Source organism: Haliotis rufescens, unplaced genomic scaffold (assembly GCF_023055435.1).
Source record: "Haliotis rufescens isolate VD_foot unplaced genomic scaffold, xgHalRufe1.0.p SCAF_41, whole genome shotgun sequence".
In the NCBI taxonomy this organism is placed as follows: Eukaryota; Metazoa; Mollusca; class Gastropoda; order Lepetellida; family Haliotidae; genus Haliotis; species Haliotis rufescens.
Window position 1 is genome coordinate 2,902,976 of NW_025964124.1, and position 26,368 is coordinate 2,929,343.

General features: G+C 36.6%; 2 protein-coding genes across 3 annotated transcripts; one reads left to right on the forward strand and one right to left on the reverse strand.

Annotated features, from left to right (window-relative positions):
• The first annotated feature begins 5,986 nt into the window (after positions 1-5,986).
• LOC124127642 (putative nuclease HARBI1) lies at positions 5,987-7,997 on the forward strand. The gene is made up of 4 exons (XM_046491038.2): positions 5,987-6,389; positions 6,780-6,902; positions 7,072-7,206; positions 7,534-7,997. Exons 1-4 carry the CDS (start codon positions 6,205-6,207, stop codon positions 7,778-7,780), a joined length of 690 nt encoding a protein of 229 aa, XP_046346994.2. The 5' UTR covers positions 5,987-6,204; the 3' UTR covers positions 7,781-7,997.
• Positions 7,932-10,865, reverse strand: LOC124127640 (nuclear apoptosis-inducing factor 1-like). Of its 2 annotated transcripts, none has more exons than XM_048382848.1 (7): positions 10,453-10,865; positions 9,794-9,956; positions 9,420-9,480; positions 9,147-9,239; positions 8,666-8,740; positions 8,470-8,493; positions 7,932-8,112 (listed from the first exon to the last, which is right to left on the reverse strand). In XM_048382848.1, exons 1-7 carry the CDS (start codon positions 10,617-10,619, stop codon positions 7,937-7,939), a joined length of 759 nt encoding a protein of 252 aa, XP_048238805.1. In that variant the 5' UTR covers positions 10,620-10,865; the 3' UTR covers positions 7,932-7,936. The 2 variants fall into 2 exon arrangements, with proteins under 2 accessions (XP_048238805.1, XP_046346991.2); XM_046491035.2 differs by having other exon boundaries at positions 8,461-8,493.
• Positions 10,866-26,368: the final 15,503 nt, after the last annotated feature.

Consider the following 26,368-nt stretch of genomic DNA (forward strand, 5'->3'; position numbering starts at 1 on the left):
ATCTATGTCAGAAGTGTTCGGTCCGACCTGGCCAGGGCTGTTAAAATCAACTTAAACCTCACAGATGTATCATCAAATGGATTCACATCTATAGATTAGTATTATATCTACCTATACACCACTTTATAATGTCACTGATTGCAGTATTTATAAAAAAAAGGTGCTCAAAGTGAAGCCCTTTTCCCTCTACATTCTCAACATAGTCTCTATCAGAAGTGTTTGGCTTGTGTTGGGTCTGACTTGGCCCGGACGGTCAAAATCAACTTTAAACACACAGATGTATCTTCAAATGTGTTTACATCTATAGATGAGTGTTATATCTACCTATACACCACTTTATAATGTCACGGTACATCGTATTTAAAGAATACAAGGTGCTCAAAGTGAAGCATTGTTACTGTATTTTCTTTAAAAAATCTATATCAGAAGTGTTCGGTCCGTCTTGGCCCGGGCTGTCAAAATCAATTTAAACCTCACAGATGTATCATCAAATGGATTCACATCTATAGATTAGTACTATATCTACCTAAATACCACTATATAATGTCACAGATGGCTGTACTTAAAGAAAACAAGGAGCTCAAAGTGAAGCCCTTTTCCCTCTACATTCTCAACATAGTCTCGATCAGAAGTGTTTGGCTTGTGTTGGGTCCGACTTGGCCTGGGCGGTCAAAATCAACTTTTAACACATAGATGTATCTTCAAATGTGAAACTAAGAAAGTATATAAGCAACCCCTAAAGCCCCCCCCTTGGGTTGCACACACCACTTTCGCACCTTTCGGAAACACATTAAATGGCCTGACCGGGCCCATGTGTGAAATACGCATCAGTCGGAAAGCGCACGTTAAATCTCCAAAGTAAGTAAGTAAGCACTGTCGTGATGTTTAAGATTATTAACCACCCGGGACAAGTCGATCCGACAGGTTGAATGATACGCAGGATGCAAAAGGAGGCAAGCGCAAGTACAGTACAGAAACTGAGGTAAGTTGGGCTCTCTTAGTTTTCTGTATGCTTACACATCATCACGTCATACTGGATTTAATTTAGTTTCTTATTCTAATACTGCTAATCTTTGTCAGTGGCTAGTGAAAGTACGTTTTATGGAAAAGTATTTTAAATAAAAATATGGCGATATGTTATAACTTTATTTCCTTTTTTGTGAGGGACACGACACTATCATATCTTACAAAAGTATACTGGAAGCATTTTAGGACAAACATGTTAACGGAAGTTCAAAAGAAAATAAATAGGTTTTGTTACTTAGCCTCACCAAATGCATAAGTTATCAATGAAACGGTATGGTATTAACTACAGCTAAAAGCTCAGGACAGCTAATTAAGGGCAAATGGTTGATTGATTACGCAACACCTACTTGATTGCAATTACACAAGGGGCAATTAAGCAAGCCGAGTACAGGTGTAATTTAGATTAATTCCGCACTTAACGTGCATATACGGACGCTATGAGAAGGATCGATGAGACACAAGACACAAGTTTCTCAAAAACGGTTCTCCAGTATAATTCAGTGTAATCGAATAATCAAATTGGCGTGTTGTAAGACGATGCTTGAACTGTGAAACCAAACATTAAGGTTATCAACTCAAGTTTTGGTGCAGGAAGGTGTTTTTCGTGCACAAAAAAAGATGTACATGTGCACATGTTAAGGTACGAAAACCTGATACCTAAGTGGTACCTCAGATGTAAGTACATATAGAGAATCTCAACCTCGTGTCTTTTGATATCAAATATATCAACACTCGTTGATAAAAGTGGAAAAATACCGAGGCTTGCGGAGGATTTTTGCCACTTTTATCAACGAGTATTGATATGTTTGATATCAAAAGACACGAGGGTGAGATTTTATTTATCATCCAACATCATTCTTTCAACCTTTTCAGTTTGTAGGCAGTAATTAGCAGTGTCTTCAGTGTAAAAAGTACTGCAAACAGCTTCAGTAGCAGAGCCATTAGTGATGTCATTTGATTGTGACGTCATGGTAACCAGTGGCGTCACAATGGTCTGCAAAGCATTGTGATGTAATTTCATTGCAGCGATATCTACGTAGAGATTACTACACGAGTGTCTGTCAGATACCATTGATCTTACAACGAGTTGTTTCAAAACGTATCTAACGAGCGAAAGCGAGTTAGATACGCTTTGTAACAACGAGTTGTAAGATCAATGGTATCTGACAGACACGAGTGCAGTAATCTGTTTCTTACACACCCTAAAATTGCACCTTTTTAGCATCGAACCGATGAATTTTGTCTCATGATTGCAGTAGCGCATTAATACATAATACCACTGTCATAAGTGACGTCATCCTATGTGCTGCTTACTACTCATAAATAATGTGACCCTACACAAAAAGGTTTCCGTCCTATCTGTGGATTATCAAGGTGATTATGAAAATGCATACTAGACAAAAACCAAGAACACGCTGGGTGCCAAGTTGAAAGTTTACACCTCAAAGAAATGACCAAATATGTACAACAATGTTTACTTCCATATGACATCACTACCGGTGACCGACTTTTACAAAATGGCGTGTTCACTGAGAACAGTACGCGGGATTTCCAGAGGAGATTTTCGTTGATTGAGGGATCGTATACACATAAATGTGTCACGTAAGTAATCAGAAACATTCTGACAATCTGCGTACTGTTATTTGTTTACCATGTTTTCCAATGTAACAAAGAGAATTAGTCAGAAATGCAGATAACTACCGTCATCGTTGTGCGTGATTTAGCGTCAGTCATGTCGCCACACAGGACGGAACTTTTACGGCTTCTGTTGAATTTACCACATCATTGTAATGTATATATGTGTAATTCCATAATTAGTGCAACGATACTCTTCCCATGAATATTCTCAAACGCGTGATCGAGCCAGTGTATGAAACAATTAGACGAAAGTACCTCTTTAATGCTACACAGTGTAAAATCTGAATTTTGCTTTGTTTACATTTCAGCAAGTACAATTTTCCGAGCACAGTTTTCGTTTCCATACCTAATTTATTTCGCATGATTTCATCTAGATAATTTGCATTGGTGACAAAGACCATTTATCCATTGTTTCGAAAATGTATGAGGAATTCAGGGATGCATGTATAGCAGCTGAGTTTGAAATATACCTGATCGAGTATAGGCGTCTCATAACCGGCATTTTGTAAACACAATCCAATATGGCGGAACGCTTCGGCGTTCGTGTATGCATATTTTCACAACATTCTAGACGATTCTAGGCTTATCAGCGACGTTTCAGAATTATCATTAGTGATTTGATACCCGTGATCGCTAATATGCTATTTTTCTACTTTAATTATTCGAGTAAATATCCGATATTTAGATTTCTAAACACACAGTAAATATTTATATAACGCCGTGAATTGTGATTTGGCGAGATTTACAATGTACCTAACTTTCAGTAATTTTGAATTGCCTAAAATGACAGTAAATGATAAACAGAAGGGTGAATTTAAAACTGTGAAGTGTTTACGTGATGTATTTTGAATTTTATTCGATTTCGAAGTGAGGGTTGAAGAGAAGGGACATGTGTGTAGCTGTGGCAGCCAGGGGGTTTACACTCTGAAAAAACGATAATGTTGACATAACAACAGATAATGTAACTGATAATAATAACAAACAAACTCGCAGACGAGGAAGAGTTTGTTTATTTTTATTATTAATTACACGGTCCTGTTTTTTCAATACAGACGTAGGTTAACATTCGACTGAAGCACGAGCAACTTATGAATGACTTACACTCAGGAAAGTAGTCCGTCATCATCTGACCCTAGGTCATCACCATGGAGTAGCCAATCACGGGCCTGGAATTCGATCTCACACATATGTTTGATACCAGTTATCTCAAATGGGTTTCTCACCCACAGGTGTGTAAGAAATATAGAATACTAAACGAGCTACCGTGTAATACCAATTTTATGAAACGAATGAATAGTTCTGGTACCACAACTATTCACGAGTTTCATAAAATTGGTTTTACACGAGAGCGAGTTTAGTATTTTATTCATTACTTGTCATTTATAATGTTTTTAGAATTATACTGTTGAGTGTAAATAGGCTGACACCTACACAATCCATGGCATAATCCAATTGAGTTTAACAGAATAATACTTCAAACACGTTAAAAGTTGAAACGTATGAGTTTAATATCATACAATGGTCCACCTTTAGAATTCAGGCGTTCGTCCCACAAAATTATCGTAGTGCTAAGGCTATCACAACTCACATAATTTAACTTAGACTAACGACTGTCGTTGCGCTAGAGTACGATGGCCTTGTGGAACGGGGCCTTGCACCTCAAAGTTTACAATCACGTCACAATACCCGATGACGTAATTTGTGGAATTTTGTTGCAAGATCCATCGGCGAAACAATGCCATGTGACGTCAGCCTAGCAACAAGGTTGCTGGGGTCATCAAGTGTGCATAAGCTCCTCCCAGTGATCTATCATCTCCACACACATTGTCGTTGAATAAGCCAAGGGATGTTGAGGGCTTTCAATATTTGTTCGTGAAACGTGTGCCGAGAGTACATAAGCACGCGTTTTGATATTACACAATGTGTAATACAGCTGTATGTTTATTAAACGGGTGATCTCTTCACGGGCAAGTAATAAAGTGTAGATATCGCTTGATCTCATCCAAGCGATATCTCCTGTGGGAGCCAGTTTTGGATGATAAATACTATTTGAGTAACAGTTCACGATTGATCTAATGTTCAACATTGAGATGTGTTAACCAGTAGTACGTTATGAATAATTCTCAATTGGAAATATTATGCGTTTGTTCTATGAGTAAATGTGAATCAGTTTTGTAAATGCATTCTCAGCCAGCATCGGTATATTCATAATGACAGTTTAGTAATCTTCTGAGATTATAATTTGCGTTCGGCAAAGAAACCACAAAGTTGCGTTTCTGACAGACAAGTGTCTACACCTGATGTTGGAACAAATATTGCGTAAAATGGCAAAACATAATTGAAAAAAGTTAAAAACACATGTTTAAAAGTCACATTACAATAAATATGAATATGAATGCTGCGTTTTCTGAATCAACATAAAAAAAGGAACATATATGTGACTCTTGAAATGGTGTTTTTTACATTTCTTACAAATTCAAAACATGTTTGACTAAAGATCATAGCTTATGACACCATATAAACATGCCAAAACTTCAACACACTTTATCTGTTGTTGGAATAAACAGTTTAAGTTACAATTTATTCAGCAACATAGCTGCAAACTTACACTACAGTGAGACCAAACAAGGTATACACTCTTATATTAATCTCTTGAATGGGGAAGTCAAAAGCATTTACTCACTTATTTTGGGATTATATACTAATAACGGGAAGTGGAATGGCATGTAGTAAATACATCGTACTAATAGTGACACAATTAGAAGCCAACAACTTATATGTTTCGTCCCCGTCTACGCAACCTGTCAGTATCTAATTATTTGGAATAATCCTTTCCCGCGTTTCTTTCAATTAAAAAGGACTAATTTTCATACGAGGGGTGTCTGTTTTCTTAAAACACAATTAGTATGTTTACGTAGACACAAACACACGTCGTGTGGTCTGGTCTGGTCTGGTCAGTAACTGACAACCTGCTGATGACAAATGTCAATACACCTGGGTACCGTTTCACAAAGCAGTCGTAAGTCTTACGTGCGTGTAAAACTGGCGTAACTCGGAAATACTGAACTAGGGGCGTTTCACAAAGCTAGTGTAATATTACGTCTGTGTAAAATTGGCGTAAACTCTACGTGTGGTCTTGGGGTGGTGTAAATATTTACGCAAGCGATAAAGATGGCGATCAATCCAAACACGGAAGAGATTTCCAAAAAAGTATGTAAGCGAGAACGTGTTTTCCGCGACAGGTCGAACCCCCTCGACGATTTGGATGATCATGACATCATCGAGAGGTACCGCCTATCACGACACATGATATTTGCTATCATTGGTAAAGTGAGTGACAGACTTGAACATCAAACCCAGCGTTCCCATGCAATACCACCTTACCTTAATGTTTTAATTGCTCTGAGATACTTTTCCAAGGGTGGGTTTTACAGTGAGATTGCCGATATCCACGGTGTGAGTAAATCCTCCGTCTGCAGAGCAATCCACGCAACAACAGACGCATTATGTGCAACCATTGGTGATTTTGTATTTCCCACAATGCCTTCCACTCAGAAGAGTACCAAAGAATCATTCTTCGACATAGCTGGATTCCCTAAAGTACTCGGTGCAATTGACTGCACACTCGTACCGATAATGGCGCCGAAACGTGACGAAGTAGCCTACGTTTGTCGGAAGGGTTACCACGCACTGAACATAAAGGCAGTATGTGATGCCAACATGAGGTGAGATACATACACATATGGTAGATATGTCTTTTAGCATGAATCAATTATTCCTATTCCTCTTGAACAAGGCACGACAAAATGTAAACATTACAACATGAAATAGATGTCCTTGACATTGACGCATGCTGCGCCCCCTAGGTAACGTTTTGGGCGAGATAAGTCATGATGCATACCAGTAAAAATGAATCCATTGTGATAATGTTTTCAAATTTCCATTGTTTCAATGGAGTATAACTGTTCCATAATTAAAATGTGAATTAATAGTGTTTATTTGTAGGCAGATGTAGATCTCTATATATATACATTAAATAACTAAATACGTATATGAGCTTTAAAAAATTATGCATGTGCATTTTAAATACTGGATTTGTTATATTTTTCTCTCAGATTTACAAACTGTGTCTTCAAGTGGCCTGGCTCTGTCCATGACAGTTATATATGGAATAACTCTGCCCTTGGTCAGTACTTTGAAAAGAAGAATATTGATGGATGGCTACTTGGAGACTCTGGGTAAATAAAACTACAACATATATACCTGAACTTCACTTACATTTGCTAAATACAGTTGAATTTTACAATGTGTGATAAACAAATCTGACAAAACTGCACTCAGTAAAATATTGATAATATTTTGATGACCTGTCTGGATATAGTGTTATCCTTATTACTTATGTTACAGATATGCCTGCAGACCATGGCTGCTGACCCCGGTGCTCAATCCCAGCTCGGAAGGACAGGAGAAATACAATAGATGCCATATCAAGACACGGAACACAATAGAGAGAGCATTTGGCTTGTGCAAGTCAAGATTTAGGTACGGTTTTAAGTGGTAACAGTAAGTTGGTAATGTAACCAAGAAATTATTGTAAGTGAAATAGTTAAATATTGAAGGTACAGTTACAAGAGGAAAACATGTAATAGTATCTATAACATGGTATCATTGTTGAAAACTTGAAACAAAAATGGAGTTACTTCTTATCTCAAACTGAGCTTTTTTAAGTTTTTGTAGTATTTTAAAAGAATTGTTAAAAAACATTATCAACTTAATTTTGAACAAAGTGATAGCCTGTCTAACAGGGGTCTGTGAAGAAGTCGGGAAAAAAACTTATAATACAGAAAATGTGTTTCATCACATTTCCAGATGCCTTCACAAGACAACTGGTGTATTACAATTCACCCCAGAAAGGAGTTTGTGTGTTGTCCGGGCTTGCTTCTTGTTGCATAACATGTGCATCCATGAAAGAATACCACTTCCCCAGGGCATTGAGCTACTCAGAGGAGAGGGAACTGCCACAGAGTTGCCATGTGCAGCTGACTTTCCAACAACAAGCTCTGGTTGTGATGGACTGTCAGCAAGACATCAATTAATTTTGCATAAGTTCACTTAAATTACAGCCTTATGCTATTGTTTTCATCATTTATAATAAGCACAGGAATATAAATCATGAGATGTAAGTGACTTTCTACTCTGTATTACTAGACAGTCACAACTTAAGATAATTTCATATTATACAAAAATATAAAATACACAGCTTTTGTCATAATCAAAAGAATTTTATTATGGGGGATACATTTTGGCCATTAAGGGGAGAAACATGTACAAATTCCCTGAGCAGCTGTAGCTTCTCCTCCTCAATCTCTACTCTTCTATTCTCAGCCAAGAGAATCTGGCTCCGTACAGCTATTAATTGCTTTATTGCGTCAGCAACTGGATCTGGTCCTGTAATAAAACATTGTCTAAATCAATATTGCAGTCTTGTGTATTTTAGGGTTTTATGTAAAACTCATCACAGCTTGATATTCAGCCACAATTATGCAGCAAGTGTAAAATTACAATATTTTATTTAAATAAAACAAATCGTCCATGCATGTTAACAAACACATAACTTGACTTAACCCTGATAACAGGACCTGATCTTTCTATACTGAACACAATGTTACAAGATTCGAGCTTCTGACACTTCGCTGATTGCACTTATAATTTAATAAGAGGTAATTTTAACTTTGTTCTGTTCACATATTGATAAACTGATAAAAATGTGTGACTAAATGTTGCATAAATCTTTACCTGGTTCACCTTGTGCCTTTCTAGCTGTGATGTCTGAAAATAAAATGTTTGAGCACATTTATAATATATTTTGTGCAGTACATTGTTCAAAACCGACAAATGTATCTGATATTGGAGTACAATGACTGTGTTGATGCCAAGTTATTTATAACTATATATGTATTATATTATAATATGATGTGATTTATTGGTAGAAGATCAATACCTTCCATCATAATTGAAGTTCCTGTCCCTGCTGGGGTGATACACATTGCTTCTGTTGTGTTGCAAGTGACTGTGTCTGTGAAAGAAAGACAAATAAAGCAGTTCATCATCAGAAGTAACTCAATTTGTGTGGATAACATTTGTATCTCCCACCAAAATAAATAAAGCAATTTGAAGATGTCACATGTACACAAGTTTTATGACATGTCCATGTCAGTATTTAGCATATCATCAAACAAATGGGTTTGTTTTAAATTTGTTTGATCTATATATATCTTTCAGAAAATCAATGTTACTATGAATATCTGAGTTGAGTATCTGTTTTGATAGGACCAAATAACTAAAACATCAACTAGTCTAATAATGATTTTTTTTTATGTTTGCAATAGTTATTATAATGCTTTATCTCAACTTATTTAATACATAAGGTCACAAACATTCGAAAAATTTATATTTGTGTATTATTTTTAATTAATGCCTACCATTAAAGTCACAGGTTAATGAAGATGTAGCCATTGCTGCTGTGCTCATATCAGGATCAGCCTCCAAAGCATAGTCCAGAAAAGACCCATCAACTTGAAATATAAATGGTTCAACACATGAATGATGACTTATGTAAATTTGCTTATCTGGGAGCATATCAATGAGTTGACTATGCCATGAAGATAATGAAAAAAAACATTTATATGGTTTGTGAACCGCAGTCACTATTCTTAAATCAGTACTGTCAAGAGGAATGGCATGGAAATATTTACCTCCCGAATCAAATCCTCCAGCAATTCCTTCAATCTGGCAAGGAGGAATCAAACTCACAATCTATAATTAAAGAAATGAAGAACACAGTTACTTCATGAAATATGAGACAAGTAAATAACTAAATGGTATCAGTATTTTGCATAAATATTTCCCCTATGCCAGTAGAAATAAAGTCAATTTAAGCTTTTTATAAGTCTGTTATATTATTATATATTTAACACAAATAACTAAGACAGGTAACATTTGTTTTTCTAGGTATCATATCACAATTTCTGGCCCAATCCATATGTTCATGCATAATCCATAGGTCATGCATTTGGGCAATTAGACTATTACATATGATCTGACATATTCTTCCTGTTGTGTTTCATACCTTCTGTTCAACAGTAGTGAGTTGTGTAGGAGGGCCACCTCCACCAGTTCTCACACTCTCCTTCCTCCTTGTCACCTCCTTCTTCTTGGCTGCAGCCCTGAGGTCCGGCCATTTCTTTTTCAGCTGAGGCACAGTCCTTACCTCCGTGTTATTGGCGTTGATCCTGTAAACAAAAATTATTTCAAAATTATAACATGTTTTGCTCGATGTCACCCATGTTTGACAATTGCCTTGTTGTTGTCTACCATTAAATATGAAGATGTTTAAAAATAAGTGATTCTGGCGTTTTTTGTTCCTAATCACTGAGCGGACATTTAGGAAATTTACGTTTAGTCTATATGCAATTTGTTTTATAATGTGAAAATAGTGATACTTCCGCGACCTCTTATATTTGTGCATACATGTATATGCACTTATGCATATTTCAGATCTGTATCCCGAGCAATAACAATAATTCCCACCTTTTCAAATTTTGCACTATCAAAGAAAAATAGGCCTCTTGCAAGTTCAAGTAGATCTACAGTCACCTTTTATCGCTATTTGTTTACTTCCGCATAACAACAAGCGCGATAACTCTAAATGGCATAGGTCTATCACTTCCAAATAAAACACATCCTTCATATGACAGATGTGAGTTCAATGCCGTGAAATGCACTCACTTTGTCAGAATATCCTCCCATATCTTCTTCTTCCGATTGTTTGTGATGCAAGAAGAAAAAGATGAAAACAACACATCTGAATTGCTGCCAACTTCTTCTGTAAGAATTTCTACTTCTGTGGCCGAAAAGTTTCTCTTCCTCGATTTCTTGTCGCTAATTTCATCCATTTTAATGCGCTTCGTCGTCTGCTCAGAGCACCTGCCACGGTAGACAACTCTAGTGCGGATTTTCCTACCTCACAAAGGGAAAGAGCTCCAATCGTATTTTTTACGTGCGTGTAAGTTGGCCGAGGTTACGCCAGTTTTAGTGTAGCTTTGTGAAACAGTCTCAGACTATGGCGTAAACATTGCGCAAATATGGCGTAAAATCTACGAGCGTGTAAATTTACGACTGCTTTGTGAAACGGTACCCTGGTCTGTAAACTGACCACAACAATGATCGAACGATGTGTGACGTCTACTATTCGTCTAACAGTTGAAACATTTGTACATCAACGCATTCGTTTTCTTTATGTTTGAGAGGCATTACTGAGAAGTTGACTGATGACAAGGTAGACACCATTTTATGGATAACGTTATCCATACAATTGTGTCTACCTTGTCATTCGTTTTCTACTAAGGATTTAAGATTGGGAGGCCTCTAAACGTGTAAGTTATTTTCTTTTACAAAAAAATAGGATTTCGCATGAAAGGTTACAGTTAAAATGACAAATACAGCGTTCATATCTATAAGGTTATGGTGAATTTTGGCTAAGGCGAAACAACCACTAATTTGAGAGTGGATGTTGAGGGTATGCGAAAAAGTGCTTCACTATATATACATGTGAATACATTTGATGATACATCTGTTGATTTTGACAGCCCAGGCCAAGTCGGACCCAACACAAGCCAAACACTTCTGACTATGTTGAGAATGAAGAGGGGAAAGGGCTTTAATTTGAGCACCATGTTTTCTTTAAGTACAGCGATCTGAAACACTATAAAGTGGTATTTAGGTGGATATAATACTAATCTATAGATGTGAATCCATTTGATGATACATCTGTGAGGTTTTAGATGATTTTGACAGCCCGGGCCAAGTCGGACCGAACACTTCTGACATAGATTTTCTTAAGAAAATACAGTAAAAATGCTTCACTTTGAGCACCTTGTTTTCTTTAAATACGATGTACCGTGACATTATAAAGTGGTATATAGGTAGATATATCACTAATCCAAAGATTTAAACACATTTGAAGATACATCTGTGTGTTTAAAGTTGATTTTGACCGCCCGGGGCCAAGTCGGACCCAACACAAACCAAACACTTCTGATAGAGACTATGTTGAGAATGTAGAGGGGAAAAGGGCTTCACTTTGAGCCCCTCGTTTTCTTTAAGTACAGCGTTCTGAGACACTATAAAGTGGTATTTAGGTAGATATAACACTAATCCAAAGATTTAAACACATTTGAAGATAGATCTTTGTGTTTAAAGTTGATTTTGACCGCCCGGGGCCAAGTCGGATCCAACACAAGCAAAACACTTCTGTTAGAGACTATGTTGAGAATGTAGACGGAAAAGGGCTTCACTTTGAGCCCCTCGTTTTCTTTAAGTACAGCGTTCCGAGACACTATAAAGTGGTATTTAGGTAGATATAACACTCATTTAAAGATGTGAATCCATTTGATAAAACATCTGTGAGGTTTAAGTTGACTTTGACAGCCCGGGCCAAGTCGGATCGAACACTTCTGACATAGATTTTCTTAAGAAAATACAGTAAAAATACTTCATTTTGAGCACCTTATTTCTTTAAATACGATGTACCGTGACACTATAAAGTGGCATATAGGTAGATATAACACTAATCGATAGATGTGAAACCATTTGATGATACATCTGTGAGGTTTAAGATGATTTTGACAGCCCGGGCCAAGTCGGATCGAACACTTCTGACATAGATTTTCTTAAGAAAATACAGTAAAAATGCTTCACTTTGAGCACCTTGTTTTCTTTAAATACGATGTACCGTGACATTATAAAGTGATATATAGGTAGATATAACTCTAGTCTATAGATGTAAACACATTTGAAGATACATCTGTGTGTTTAATGTTGATTTTGACCGCCCAGGCCAAGTCGGACCCAACACAAGCCAAACACTTCTGATAGAGACTATGTTGAGAATATTGAGGGAAAAGGGCTTCACTTTGAGCCCCTTGTTTTCTTTAAGTACAGCGCTATGAGACACTATAAAGTGGTATTTATGTAGATATTATACTAGTTTATAGATGTGAATCCATTTGATGAAACATCTGTGAGGTTTAAGTTGACTTTGACAGCCCGGGCCAAGTCGGACCGAACACTTCTGACATAGATTTTCTTAAGAAAATACAGTAAAAATGCTTCACTTTGAGCCCCTTGTTTTCTTTAAATACGATGTACCGTGACATTATAAAGTGGTATATAGGTAGATATAACTCTAGTCTATAGATGTAAACACATTTGAAGATACATCTGTGTGTTTAAAGTTGATTTTGACCGCCCGGGCCAAATCGGACCCAACACAAGCCAAACACTTCTGATGGAGACTATGTTGAGAATATTGAGGGAAAAGGGCTTCACTTTGAGCCCCTTGTTTTCTTTAAGTACAGCGTCCTGAGGCACTATACAGTGGTATTTAGGTAGATTGTATACCAGTTTATAGATGTGAATCCATTTGATGAAACATCTGTGAGGTTTAAGCTGATTTTGACAGCCCGGGTCAATTCGGCCCGAACACTTCTGACATATATTTTCTTAAGAAAATACAGTAAATATCCTTCACTTGGAGCCCCTTGTTTTCTTTAAATACGGTGTACCGTGACATTATAAAGTGGTATATAGGTAGATATATCACTAATCCAAAGATTTAAACACATTTGAAGATAGATCTGTGTGTTTAAAGTTGATTTTGACCGCCCGGGCCAAGTCGGACTCAACAAAAGCCAAACACTTCTGATAGAGACTATGTTGAGAATGAAGAGGGAAAAGGGCTTCACTTTGAGCCCCTCGTTTTCTTTAAGTACAGCGTTCCGAGACACTTTAAAGTGGTATTTAGGTAGATAAAACACTAGTCTATAGATGTTAATCCATTTGATGAAACATCTGTGGAGGTTTAAGTTGACTTTGACAGCCCGGGCCAAGTCGGACCGAACACTTCTGACATAGATTTTCTTAAGAAAATACAGACAATATGCTTCACTTTGAGCACCTTATTTTTTTAAATATGATGTACCGTGACACTATAAAGTGACATATAGGTAGATATAACACTAATCGATAGATGTGAAACCATTTGATGATACATCTGTGAGGTTTAAGATGATTTTGACAGCCCGGGCCAAGTCGGATCGAACACTTCTGACATAGATTTTCTTAGGAAAATACAGTAAAAATGCTTCACTTTGAGCACCTTGTTTTCTTTAAATACAATGTACCGTGACATTATAAAGTGGTATATAGGTAGATATAACACTAATCTATAGATGTAAACACATTTGAGAATACATCTGTGTGTTTAATGTTGATTTTGACCGCCCAGGCCAAGTCGGACCTAACACAAGCCAAACACTTCTGATAAGAGACTATGTTGAGAATATTGAGGGAAAAGGGCTTCACTTTGAGCCCCTTGTTTTCTTTAAGTACAGCGATCTGAGACACTATAAAGTTGTATTAAGGTAGATATTATACTAGTTTATAGATGTGAATCCATTTGATGAAACATCTGTGAGGTTTAAGTTGACTTTGACAGACCGGGCCAAGTCGGACCGAACACTTCTGACATAGATTTTCTAAAGAAAATACAGTATAAAAGCTTCACTTTGAGCACCTTATTTCTTTAAATACGATGTTCCGTGACATTATAAAGTGGTATATAGGTAGATATAACACTAATCTATAGATGTAAACACATTTGAAGATACATCTGTGTGTTTAAAGTTGATTTTGACCGCCCGGGCCAAGTCGGATTGAACACTTCTGACATAGATTTTCTTAAGAAAATACAGTAAAAATCTTCACTTTGAGCACCTTATTTCTTGAAATACGATGTACCGTGACACTATAAAGTGGCATATAGGTAGATATAACACTAATCGATAGATGTGAATCCATTTGATGAAACATCTGTGAGGTTTAAGATGATTTTGACAGCCCGGGCCAAGTCGGACCCAACACTTCTGACATAGATTTTCTTAAGAAAATGCAGTAAAAAAGATTCACTTTGAGCACCTTGTTATCTTTCAATACGATGTACCGTGACATTATAAAGTGGTATATAGGTAGATATAACACTAATCTATAGATGTAAACACATTTGAAGATACATCTGTATGTTTAAAGTTGATTTTGACCGCCCGGGCCAAGTCGGACCCAACACAATCAAAACACTTCTGATAGAGACTATGTTGAGAATGTAGAGTGAAAAGGTCTTCACTTTGAGCACCTTGTTTTCTTTAAGTACAGCGTTCTGAGACACTATAAAGTGGTATTTAGGTAGCTATTATACTAGTTTATAGATGTGAATCCATTTGATGAAACATCTGTGAGGTTTAAGTTGACTTTGACAGCCTGGGCCAAGTCGGACCGAACACTTCTGACATAGATTTTCTTAAGAAAATACAGTAAAAATGCTTCACTTTGAGCCCCTTGTTTTCTTTAAATACGATGTACCGTGACATTGTAAAGTGGTATATAGGTAGATATAACACTAATCTATAGATGTACATGTAAACACATTTGAAGATACATCTGTGTGTTTAAAGTTGATTTTGACCGCCCTGGCCAAGTCGGACCCAACACAAGCCAAGATATTATACTAGTTTATAGAGGTTTAAGCTTATTTTGACAGCCCGGATCAATTCGGCCCGAACACTTCTGACATAGATTTTCTTAAGAAAATACATAACGGAATGTCGTCTCTGGTTGTATATTTAATTACCGTCTGCACGAAATTGTTATCAATCCGGAGTACATCAGTCACCAATACCCTTATTAGTTTGCAAAATTCAAGGAGTTTGTTTGTAGTTTTAACGCCACAATGAGCACTATTCCAGCTATTTGATGTCGGCCTGTAAATAATTAGCGAGTCTGCACTAGACAATCCAATAATCGATCTTACGGGAAACGTCGCCAGCATTCACCCGACTCATGGAGATCGACAAGTAAAACCCTAACCCGGGTGATCAGTTAAACATGAATGCTTAACATATTGATTGATGTCACACCCGACAGTACACCATTGTGAATCAGCGTCAGTTTAAACAATACTGTGCCGCCAAACCCTGATATTATATTTTACTTATTTATGTTCTCCCAGTTCAGTCCGTGTATGTCCATTACCGCAGCCATTGTTGTATTGTGCAGCCGGGTAGCATGTCGCTGATTGGCTTATCACGTCACGTGATCTCTCCGGGGCTCGGTTGTACACGAGAACATATAACGGAATGTCGTCTCTGGTTGTATATATTCTGGATTAAGAAATTCACTTATGTCAAGGTAGGTGGAGTATAGAACTATTTCCTGCTTGGTCGTGATCTTATAAAAATAGTATGTGTAGACGACACACAAGGATTCTTGGGGGGTGGGGGTAGGGGGATGTCGTTATCGTACATTGTTGTATAATTATATGTATATATAAACGCATTGGAATTTCATTTCTATGGTTGTCCAGAAGAGGATTAATTACTAGAATGAACTTAGTTTTCTTATTTATTTGAGAAATACTCTATGTGTTGTGTACTTAATTGTAATATATCCTATTGGCGATTTTCATAATAATTGTTCATATTTATCCTTTTGGAATCATATTTCAATTGGTAAAGTAGGTAGTAATATACACAATGGAATAATTATAACGTAACAAACTTACAAAAATATATTGATGTGTAAATGTGGAAAGTCTGACTTTTACTGACTGAAGCAAATTTATTTATTTTGCAACTGTATATTTGTACATATTTTATGCGGAGAGGGGGTTTACTAAGTTGCAAGAACTCGTCCCCAATACAATTCTCATTTTGTTCTGTGAATAAAATATGTTTTAACTAAACTAAACTAGCAAATGGATGACATGTCATTCTGCAGTAGTCTTGTGTGCAAGCTGATTTATACATGTTCATATACATAATATCAATTTATTATTATTCAAGTTTAAAAATTTTTAACGTTGCTCTGAGGATGTAAAGCAAATAATAACAATGTCCTGGGCGATTCACATGTAGGCATGTGAACCCGCAACGACTACCTTTATCAATTATTTCACGTGCAGCTTTCGACGCCTGAACAGCTAATTGATTACAAGCCATAGACCATGACAATCTAGAGGAAAACATAAGACCTAACGCAAATGGACCAAGAAACCACTTTTCATGTTTTGCAACAATACCACCTTTTCTAAAAACTACAACATTGGTTTTATTTGGATTAAGTTCAAGATTCCATTTTGAACAATAACTCTGTAACACATTTACCTATGTAACACATATTACATTATCGGCAAAGAGAAGAAGCTTAATGTCCATTATTATAATGTCCAAATATACCATGTTGGCAACTATTTTTCAGCTCTATGGCAAGTTCATTTATGAAAGGCATAAACAACAATAGACTAAAAACACAACCTTGTCGTACACAAGGAGGATGTTGTAAAGCAGTTCATAATTGAACTTTATACATGTGCTGACTGCTGCATACATGTTTTTTTAAAAGTACCGACATTTTACCATGACAGCCCTCAGTAATAAATTGGCGCTATATGGCAGAAATAATGCCGATTCGAAGTTAATTTTAACACTCACTCAGTAATAAGTAAATACATCAAAATTTTCCTATTAACAAAGTCAATATTACATAGTTTATACAAAATCAAGAAACACACAACAGAAGCGACCTCCGGTTTTGTACAAATATTTAGAACAAAGAGCTTGTGAAACAAACAAATTATCAACAGCAGAGTTGTTCGGCCGGAACCCTACTTGAGACTCGGACAGTAAATCATTTACTTCCATCCATATTCTTAAACGATTTTCTATGATTGACGTGAATGTTCCCCCCATAGCATCGAGTGAAATGCCTTTATAGTTACTTTGTTCACAAAGTCACCCACATTTATATAATGAAATAATCATATTTATATTCCAAGATTCTGGAAACGCAAATCTTATTGAACAATAGCTTCAGGTATGGTGGAAAAAGATCCGATGGTAGTTTAAAGAATTCAGGGGGTGCCCCAGCTTCCCCTGCAGACTTGCCCGTGAGTGAGTGAGTGAGTGAGTGGGTGGGTGGGTGAGTGTTTGAGTGTTTGAGTGTTTGAGTGAGTGTGTGAGTACTCAGAATATCGACAGTGAGTGAGTGAGTGAGTGGGTGAGTGAGTGAGTGAGTGAGTGAGTGAGTGTACTCAGAATATCGACAGTGAGTGGGTGGGTGGGTGATTGAGTGAGTGAGTGGGTGGGTGGGTGAGTGAGTGAGTGAGTGAGTGAGTGAGTGAGTGAGTGAGTTTGGTTTTACAGTGATCTCATGTGGCAGCTATGAGGTCATCCTCAAAGGGTAAATCATTAAATATCACATGTAGGACAGAGCAGAAACTCCTCCACAACACAATCGATGACATGTACTGCTTTAAGTTTGAATCACATTTACAACTTCTAAATTTATTTAAAAGTCTTCAAAAACACGCACTCCTTATCAAACCACCGAGACACTGTGATCTTCCAACAATCTATATAATTCAAACATTAAATTGAATAAAAGCGACACAGAAGAAGTATCTGCTAAAGCCATTGTACGTTTCCGATTATACAAGTTGTTCACCTGAAAACCGAACACGGAAACATTTGGTAAAAGTGAAAAAATGCGTCAGATATCATTTTGGTCACTGATGTATCAAATTTGCAAATGTCCTCCATGTATATCTACAATAACACTTTTTGAAATCTTTACAAGGGGCCTTGAATGTTGTAAACCTGATGTCAACGTTTGAGCAAGAGTCGTATGGAGTTCTTTGAAACCTTTATAGGAAGAGCATGCTCAATAGTACCTCACACGTTGTGCAATGTAGTGGACTCCAAAGGCTGGAACTGATGGACATAGAGAGAAAGTTGACGATTGGAAAGTTGGAGTCATCCATCTTGTCGTACAGTCTTGAGGATAGCTTTGTCTTTCAATCTGAATCTTTAGGCGTGGATCTAAATATAAAATGGTTTCGCCAGTCCATATTACTTTTCGCTCGATGGGTAAATCAGTGGAAAGGAAATATCGCACGATCAATGCTCACGGGAACGCTTAGTTCTTGCCTGAATGTTCTCTCCCCACATTTCACATTGATGTAATCTTTGAGGAAGTCCACCATTTCACAGACCCGTGAAGATTCCGGGGTAGAATAGATCTTCAGCAACCCATACTTGCCGTAAGAGGCGACTATGCTTGTCGTAAAAGGCGACTAACAGGATCGGGTGGTCAGGCTCGCTGACTTGGTTGATACATGTCATCGATCCCAATTGCGTGGATCGATGCTCATGATGTCAATCACTGGATTGTCTGGTCCAGACTCGATTATTATACAGACCGCCGTCATAAAGCTGGAATATTGCTGAGAGCGGCGTTAAACAACAAACAAACAAAACAAACCATCATTTCACATATTGTGTTTTCAGTAGTCTTCAGATGAATTTGCCTTTCATTTTTGACAAATTGTGTTGAACCTATGAAGATAGAGATATAATTATATCACTTGTCACCACGTGCAGCGATAAACGCCCCATGGGTGAAGGAATGAAGTGTTTTCCTGAAATGTGTCTGTGTGATTGTGTGATAGTGGTGTATCAAAATTCAAGGACATGAGTTTTTGAAAATCGACATGGACTTTTATGGAGCTTTGAAATCCAGTATAGGAGGGGAATCGTCAAAAGTCCAGATAACTGACTGGCAAGTTTGGCGGATTTTTTTCTCCAGTTGACATACTGGCCATATATGTGGCATTATGTCACCAAAACCACGTTCTTTGTCCAAACAAGTAATTTGAAAATGGAAAGGGTTTTGTCGCTTAACTCTCTACACTCTCTGCAAACGTAATTCAAAATTATCATACCGTTTTCTGTTTCAACAAAATCAGTAAATGCCGTGTCACTGGATGCTATGGTCCATCGCTTGGTTATCTGGTTTGTTTACAGGCCGCCGTCGCTTGGCAGGACTGCTGTTCGGCTTGAGAAACAACCAAACACTTTAAAGACCGCCTCCGTGGTCTAGGGGTAGAGCGTCCGCCCGGAGAGCGGAAGGTCCGGGGTTCGATCCCCGACCGCGTCATACCAAAAGACGTTAAAAGATGGTACTTGTTGTTACCCTGTCTGGCGCTCGGCATTAAGGGGCTAAAACAAGGACTGGTCGGTTCGGAGTCAGTATACTGTGTCTGAGTGGGGTATTCATGTTAAACTGCGGCATGGTATCTCAGTGAGCTAGCACTATAAATCGGCCTCAGTCCGGACTAGTACAAGCCGCCACACAGCCACACACACGTACATGCACGTCGCTATATAAGTGCAAGAATCTTGGACGCGACGTTAAACCCCATTTCACCTCACCTCACCTCACCTCACCTCACCTCACCTTTAAAGGCAAACAGTGAGTGTCTGGTGCAAACACCTGGTGTCATCACCGGTTTTCAGAGGTTCATTCTTATCATCTTCACCGCTATTGTGCCCCTTACGCCCAATAGAATCAGCTTCTGATAATCGAGACTGTGTGTATGTGTGTGTGTGTGTGTGTGTGTGTGTGCGTGAGCGCGCGCATGTAGGTGTGTATGTAATGACAGTAAATGTGGGCTCTATGTCATTGGTATCACATATATGACTGCACTTCTACATACTCTAGATGACAGTATCATGTACGTAGATGAAAGTATGTAAGTGGACGATAGTATCTAGATGGCATACTATCATCTACGTAGAAGATACTATCATATACATAGATGATAGCATGCCACAAACATTGCATTTAAAGTGTGTTAGCAGTAGTTGACAAGAACGATTCAGGATGAAATCAAATTTGAAATGGGGTAAAACTGTTGTTACATAGTGTATGAAATACCCTTTGAAGACATATATGGCAATATGAAATTTAGAAGTTTTAACTCAATTTCAGAAAAAAAGTGATAAGGGTAGGCAATTAGATCAAGGTAAAACAATCGGCGCAAAATATAGTTTGACTTTTGGGTAAGTCACCAGTCATTTCATTGGAATTTTAAGAGAGTATGTTATTACAGTGCTTGATGTTAGCCCAAATTACTTTAATCCTCTTAATCTTTCAGAGGAGGTTATGTTTTCAGGGGATTATTGTACGTTTATATTTCGTATCAAGGTTTCTTGGCACAATCCACCAACGATTGACGAGTTTAATTATCTTCAAGTACGTTTCAAGGTCAAAGAGAAAATTTACTTTAGTGACAAACATATTTTCATTATAAATTTTCAATTCCTTTCTATTTGGATACAAGCAGATATATTTCAGCAATTGATTGCAAGAAATCTAGGATACTTCGTATACTCTTTGAAACTGTACAAGAGTTATCCGAAGATACTGGATGTTATTTGTGTAAGCACGGGATCTGTCAACTCATTTGTTGTATTTGAATTCTTCGTCAAAATAAAATGAATTGTATAAATATGATTAAATTCCCTTGTTTGCTTCAAGAAAAGGATCATGTATAACTTATCAACTCGTATAGCGTTTCCACTGCAAATGGTTGACCAGCCTGTGTTTGTACCCTTCGTCATCACTCGTTCAGTCGTGTCGAACTGGTCAACGTCCTGCTGAAGCAAGTCATGCAAAAAACATCTTGAATAGCCTTATAAGAGTATTGAACAATATGTCACAATTAAGTTATTTGTCGAATATACGGTTGTGTAACCCATCATTTTTAACCTGAGGATGGATCTTTCAGTCATTTACATCAATCGATGTTGACACCACCCTTTAATGACGATTGTACGACAAAGCCTATACCAACCATCCCTAACTTAACAGTTTTGTACGTTTGTCATCATACACAGTATTTCTCGAATTGTACATGTGAAACGCAAGCTCAACTGACAAAGATCATTTCTAGTCAATTGGCGTCTTGGACACTACGGTAGTAAGATTTTTACAATTTACGTAAGAATTAATTACATTATACCGCAAGTAGAGAATATTACAATTCATGTCAATTTTTATTACAATTTGCGCATTACAATTTACGTCAAATTTTATTACAATTTACATTGTTTTTACAATTCATGTCAAAATTATTACAATTTGCTGCAAGTATTACAATTCGACAATAGAACTCTCGACCCGTTTTGTAATAATTATTACACTTTGCAACTTTATTACAAAACGGGTTGCTATGTGCATTTCACTTTGTAATAAGACTCTCAACCTGTTTTGTAATAATCATTACACTTTGAAACGATTCCAATGGTCATCTTTTCATCCAAAGTAGATATGATGAAGACATATCTTAGATATAGGAAAATTAGAAACTCATTTAGTAACATTTTTGGTGTTGTAATGTTACATATTATGGTAAAAAGAAACAAATGTCCACTGAATTTGTAAATATTTTCTTTTTTTGTATAATACAAACACACGTTCTCATCATGTTCAGGAACAAAACCAAAAAAATATATAAAAATATGCCATAAAATAATCATCATTTTACACATTAAATAATTCAACGTAAAGTTCATTTTAAAGACGAAACTTCATTTAAAAATATTACAATTCATTGATGGAAATGAGAAGATTTACCTAGCAGTACCAGCATTTACCAGCTCATCAGTTGCCAGAGTTGGTATTTTTTAATCTTGTCTGATCAATCCTGCTGACAGTTCCTATGGCCCTTGTTTTTCGTTATCAACATGTTACGAAAAAGACAATATATAATTTCCTCATATTTGGGTTTATTACATTACTTTCAAATGGACAAATAAACGGATAACATATTTACATACACTCAAAAGATGGGCCTATTTAGTGTTGCGCATTGAGAATGATGGTCACAGTGGAGGCGAATGCAAATAAAGTTATGTGCCGAGTAATCCAAAGCAATCACCAAATATCAAATCACATTAATAATTCACAAAACGTGACGACTATCAACTTTTAATAGTTAACAAAGAACTTATCATGAATGCTAACAAGTGGATTGCCTGTCACGGGAAAACTCGTGTGGGTTGTCTTCGCGAGATCTTTTTTACCTGTTTTGTGTGTATGTGTGTGTGTTTGTATATATATATATATATATATATTGTGCACTATGTTTCCACCATGACTTCAAGTGTAAAGTGTTCATTTCCGATGCGCGATATTATGTTTAATTGTATATAGCGTGGAAGTGGCAATAAGTATGGCACTTGTGCCCCATACCTTTGTCTCCTAGGACAATAAAACAAATTAAAAAAACACATACATCATACCATATTACATGTCTCGTATTCCTGCGTGTCGTATATTAGATACACGGCCAAAAAACAGAACAAGTATGTGTGCAGACTTTATGGTCAAATGCAAAGAGCGGATTAGCAGTCGGAGGTGATTGCATTGGCAGTGACTTCTTTATTATGATCACTTGAAAGTGTTGAAATCGATTTGTGCTGAGCTCAGATTGGTTTGTACGGGATGCCGCGAAGTAATTTGAACAATGGTGTAAAAATGAATATGTTACCCGTTGGAGCGATATGTTAAGAAAGGAAGAGGGGCGAAATGGGCTCAATAAATTGAGAATGTATCGATGTTACAAACAAGTATATGGGACAGAATACTATGTTTCAAATAAGATGCCCAGAAACTATAGATCGGCACTAGCCAAGTTTAGATGTGGAGTGGCTTCTATTCGAGTGGAAACCGGTCGATACGAAGGTGTACCTGTCAAAAATAGAAGATGTTTTCACTGTCATGACAGCGTAGAAGACGAGGTCCATGTTTTGTTTCACTGCGCATTATATGATGATATCAGGGCAACTCTTTTTAATGAATGTATTGATAAATCTTATAATGTTTTAGATATGCCTGATGTCGACAAACTTTGTTTTATTTTCAGTGACTCCAGTGTGTGTTTTATACTTGCCAAAGTCTGCTTTTTAATTCTTAATCGTAGAAAACATCTTTTATATGGATAACTTTTTACTATATATCTTTATATCATTTATGTATAAATTCTGTGATAATTCGTCTCTCATAATTCTACTGAATGGTTCTGTACATTTTATCTATGTCAAGTTGTATAAAGCTGTTTTATGTATGTACAGGAGTGAGACGTTAATAAACTATTGTCTGTCTGTCTGTCTGTCTGTCTGTAACATGCTCTCGTGAGCATAGCAGATTAGCCAACTGAGTGGATTTGTACGGTTTAATTGTACCGTATACATTGTTATAATGTGAAATCTACGCGGAAAATCGCGTTTTTTTAAACACTAGTTCTCGGAAAAATTATCTTCCGCGTGAAAATATAATCAAAGATTTAAAAGAAAATACTCCGAAAAACCGTCGCGGACTGTCCTGTTTTTGATCAGAGCTTTCAGCACCAAACATGCCTTTATTGTTATTCATAACACAATACTATTCCTGTCTGATCTTAGGTTTCCGGACATCATACGTTTTCTATCACGAATACTTGCTCTATAACGAGGGTTTTTTGCGTCACACAGAAATTGTATATACTCCGATCATGGCTTGTTTTTACGATAACGTTATCTTTTATAAATGAATGAGATGTTTTACAGTTGTTCATGTGAAAAAAACTATGAATGTTTATTCAGCGTCCGAAAACTCATAACACTGTGATATATGTTGTAATAATGTCTTATATTTTACAAAAGGTAAGTAAGTACAAGGTAAGCTTTTCTCAATATGCTTTAACATGGGAAAGGGTCAGACATTGCACGTTTGTAGCAGTATGATTTAGCTTCGAAATTTTACTGCATCCGCCATCTTTGTTTATTTGACTTTTGCCACTGACTTATTACATTTGTTTGTATGAATGTTGTCCAAACGGCACGGAATTGCTAAAAATTCAATGTTTAAAATATTTCTGGGGGCTAAGTCAACAAAATACGACCGTAAATGTATTGTACAACCGATGCAAGGAAATAAGAAAAAAATGTTACAATTCCAAATTATTAACACGTGGAATATGAATACAAATACATGTACTTTTTAGAACAAGAAATTTACACATTGATGTATTCAGATTTAATTGATATTTTGCTTTACTTATATAAATGCGAACTGTATTTATTGTGATTCTTCATCTACAATTCCACAAAGCACAAAACTTGCTTAAATTTAAAACAAATAATGCTCTGGTTATTGCGCAAAGAAGAATCCAGTACCAATGAAAGTACCATAGCAATCATATAACATATCGCAACTCATGGTTGTTAACAATCAGGCCCTCAACGTAATGATGGTATTAGGCACATCGTAGTATTTGAAGTTAAAAATTGATAACTTCATATTTATACTCATACAAAATGAACTCTTTCATTTGAACAGTAATTGAGTTCATGCTTTCATTCGCAGCTTCAAGATATATATTGTGTATGATTAAAATAGATGAGAGAACAACAGTATCGCTAAATTATCCCCCGTGCCGTACCAGTTCTAGGAAACGAGTGAACAGTTTGGTTTCGCAAGGTTCATAAAACATGGTATTACACATAGGCTCGTTTCGTATTTTATTAATCGCCTCTTTTATGCAAAGCCAATTATCGAAAACGAACGGAGAATTCTATGCTTGTTTTTCTGCGAGAGGGAAGATAATTTATATAATGTTTTCTAAATAAGATATTAAATTATCGTTCCAACAGAATTCAGAAATTACATATGTTAGCAGTTATACACACCATCTTTAAAATGAACACAAAAGAGGAGGAATAGTCTATCTAAGTGTCACTATTTAAGCAACCACCCATTTAAGCACGAAGTAAACAATGTCATTTAACCCTCAGTTAGTCAATTAGTATAGTTAACCTGCAGTATACTGTATCTCTTCGCGTTTAAACAAGGATTGATCCCTTGTGAGTTGTTGGTGAGACATGTCAATCAATATCTGGAAGTACGGGATTAGCCTTAGTCACAATGAATTAACATTCCACACAATAGATTATCCATCATTATGCCTTTAATAAGAAAGTTAGAAAGATTACTAAACACTGAATGATACATAACGGGCCATGTCTGCATTATACATTTTATATATGTGTCACATGTTGTATGTGTACACATAAGACATTAAAAAAAACCTTGTGTAAATACATCCAACATCAGGCCATAAAAGGCGGATGAGACACAATGGACAATGATGTAAAATTATTTATGTAAAAGAATTATAAGTTAAAGGATTGCAAAACACCGATAAAAATTAGTTTTAAGTAAGTCAATGTTGCCTACGTGCAAACATTTTTTAGATAAGTGCGGCAAGAGGTTTTATATACGTGTTATTGTTCTTTAGGAACACTGTCTGGTCCACAGGTGAAAATGAAATAAATAAACGAGTAGATTTTATAATTCTCGACCATAAATCATATCTTAAGGCAGAATAAAATGGACAGTTAATGAGAAAATGTATCTTCTACAGCTTTATCATTACATAATTTACAAATTTTATCATGTAAAGGCGTGATAGGTTTAGCAAATCTACCAATTTCAACTTGTAAGGGTAATGTGCCGCAGCGTAACTTGCTTAGGATACTACGATGAGACCTGTTCATGATACATGTAACATAGGGTTCAGCCGACAGCGAGTGTTTGAACAATCGATATGTACGAAGCTTATTTCCATTTTGTAAACCTCTCACATTGCACAATTCTGAATACCAATTATGCTCATCTAACGCTAATAACTTATATTTTAGACGGGTAAAAT

Coding starts and splice junctions, on each gene's coding strand:
- LOC124127640 (XM_046491035.2), bottom strand. CDS start 10,619: ATGGATGAAATTAGCGACAAGAAATCGAGGAAGAGAAACTTTTCGGCC. Junction 8,494..8,665: donor AACTTCAATTATGATGGAAG/GTATTGATCTTC, acceptor TTTTATTTTCAG/ACATCACAGCTAGAAAGGCA. Junction 8,113..8,460: donor AAAGGCACAAGGTGAACCAG/GTAAAGATTTAT, acceptor GTTTTATTACAG/GACCAGATCCAGTTGCTGAC.
- LOC124127642 (XM_046491038.2), top strand. CDS start 6,205: ATGCCTTCCACTCAGAAGAGTACCAAAGAATCATTCTTCGACATAGCT. Junction 6,390..6,779: donor GTATGTGATGCCAACATGAG/GTGAGATACATA, acceptor TTTTTCTCTCAG/ATTTACAAACTGTGTCTTCA. Junction 6,903..7,071: donor TGGCTACTTGGAGACTCTGG/GTAAATAAAACT, acceptor CTTATGTTACAG/ATATGCCTGCAGACCATGGC.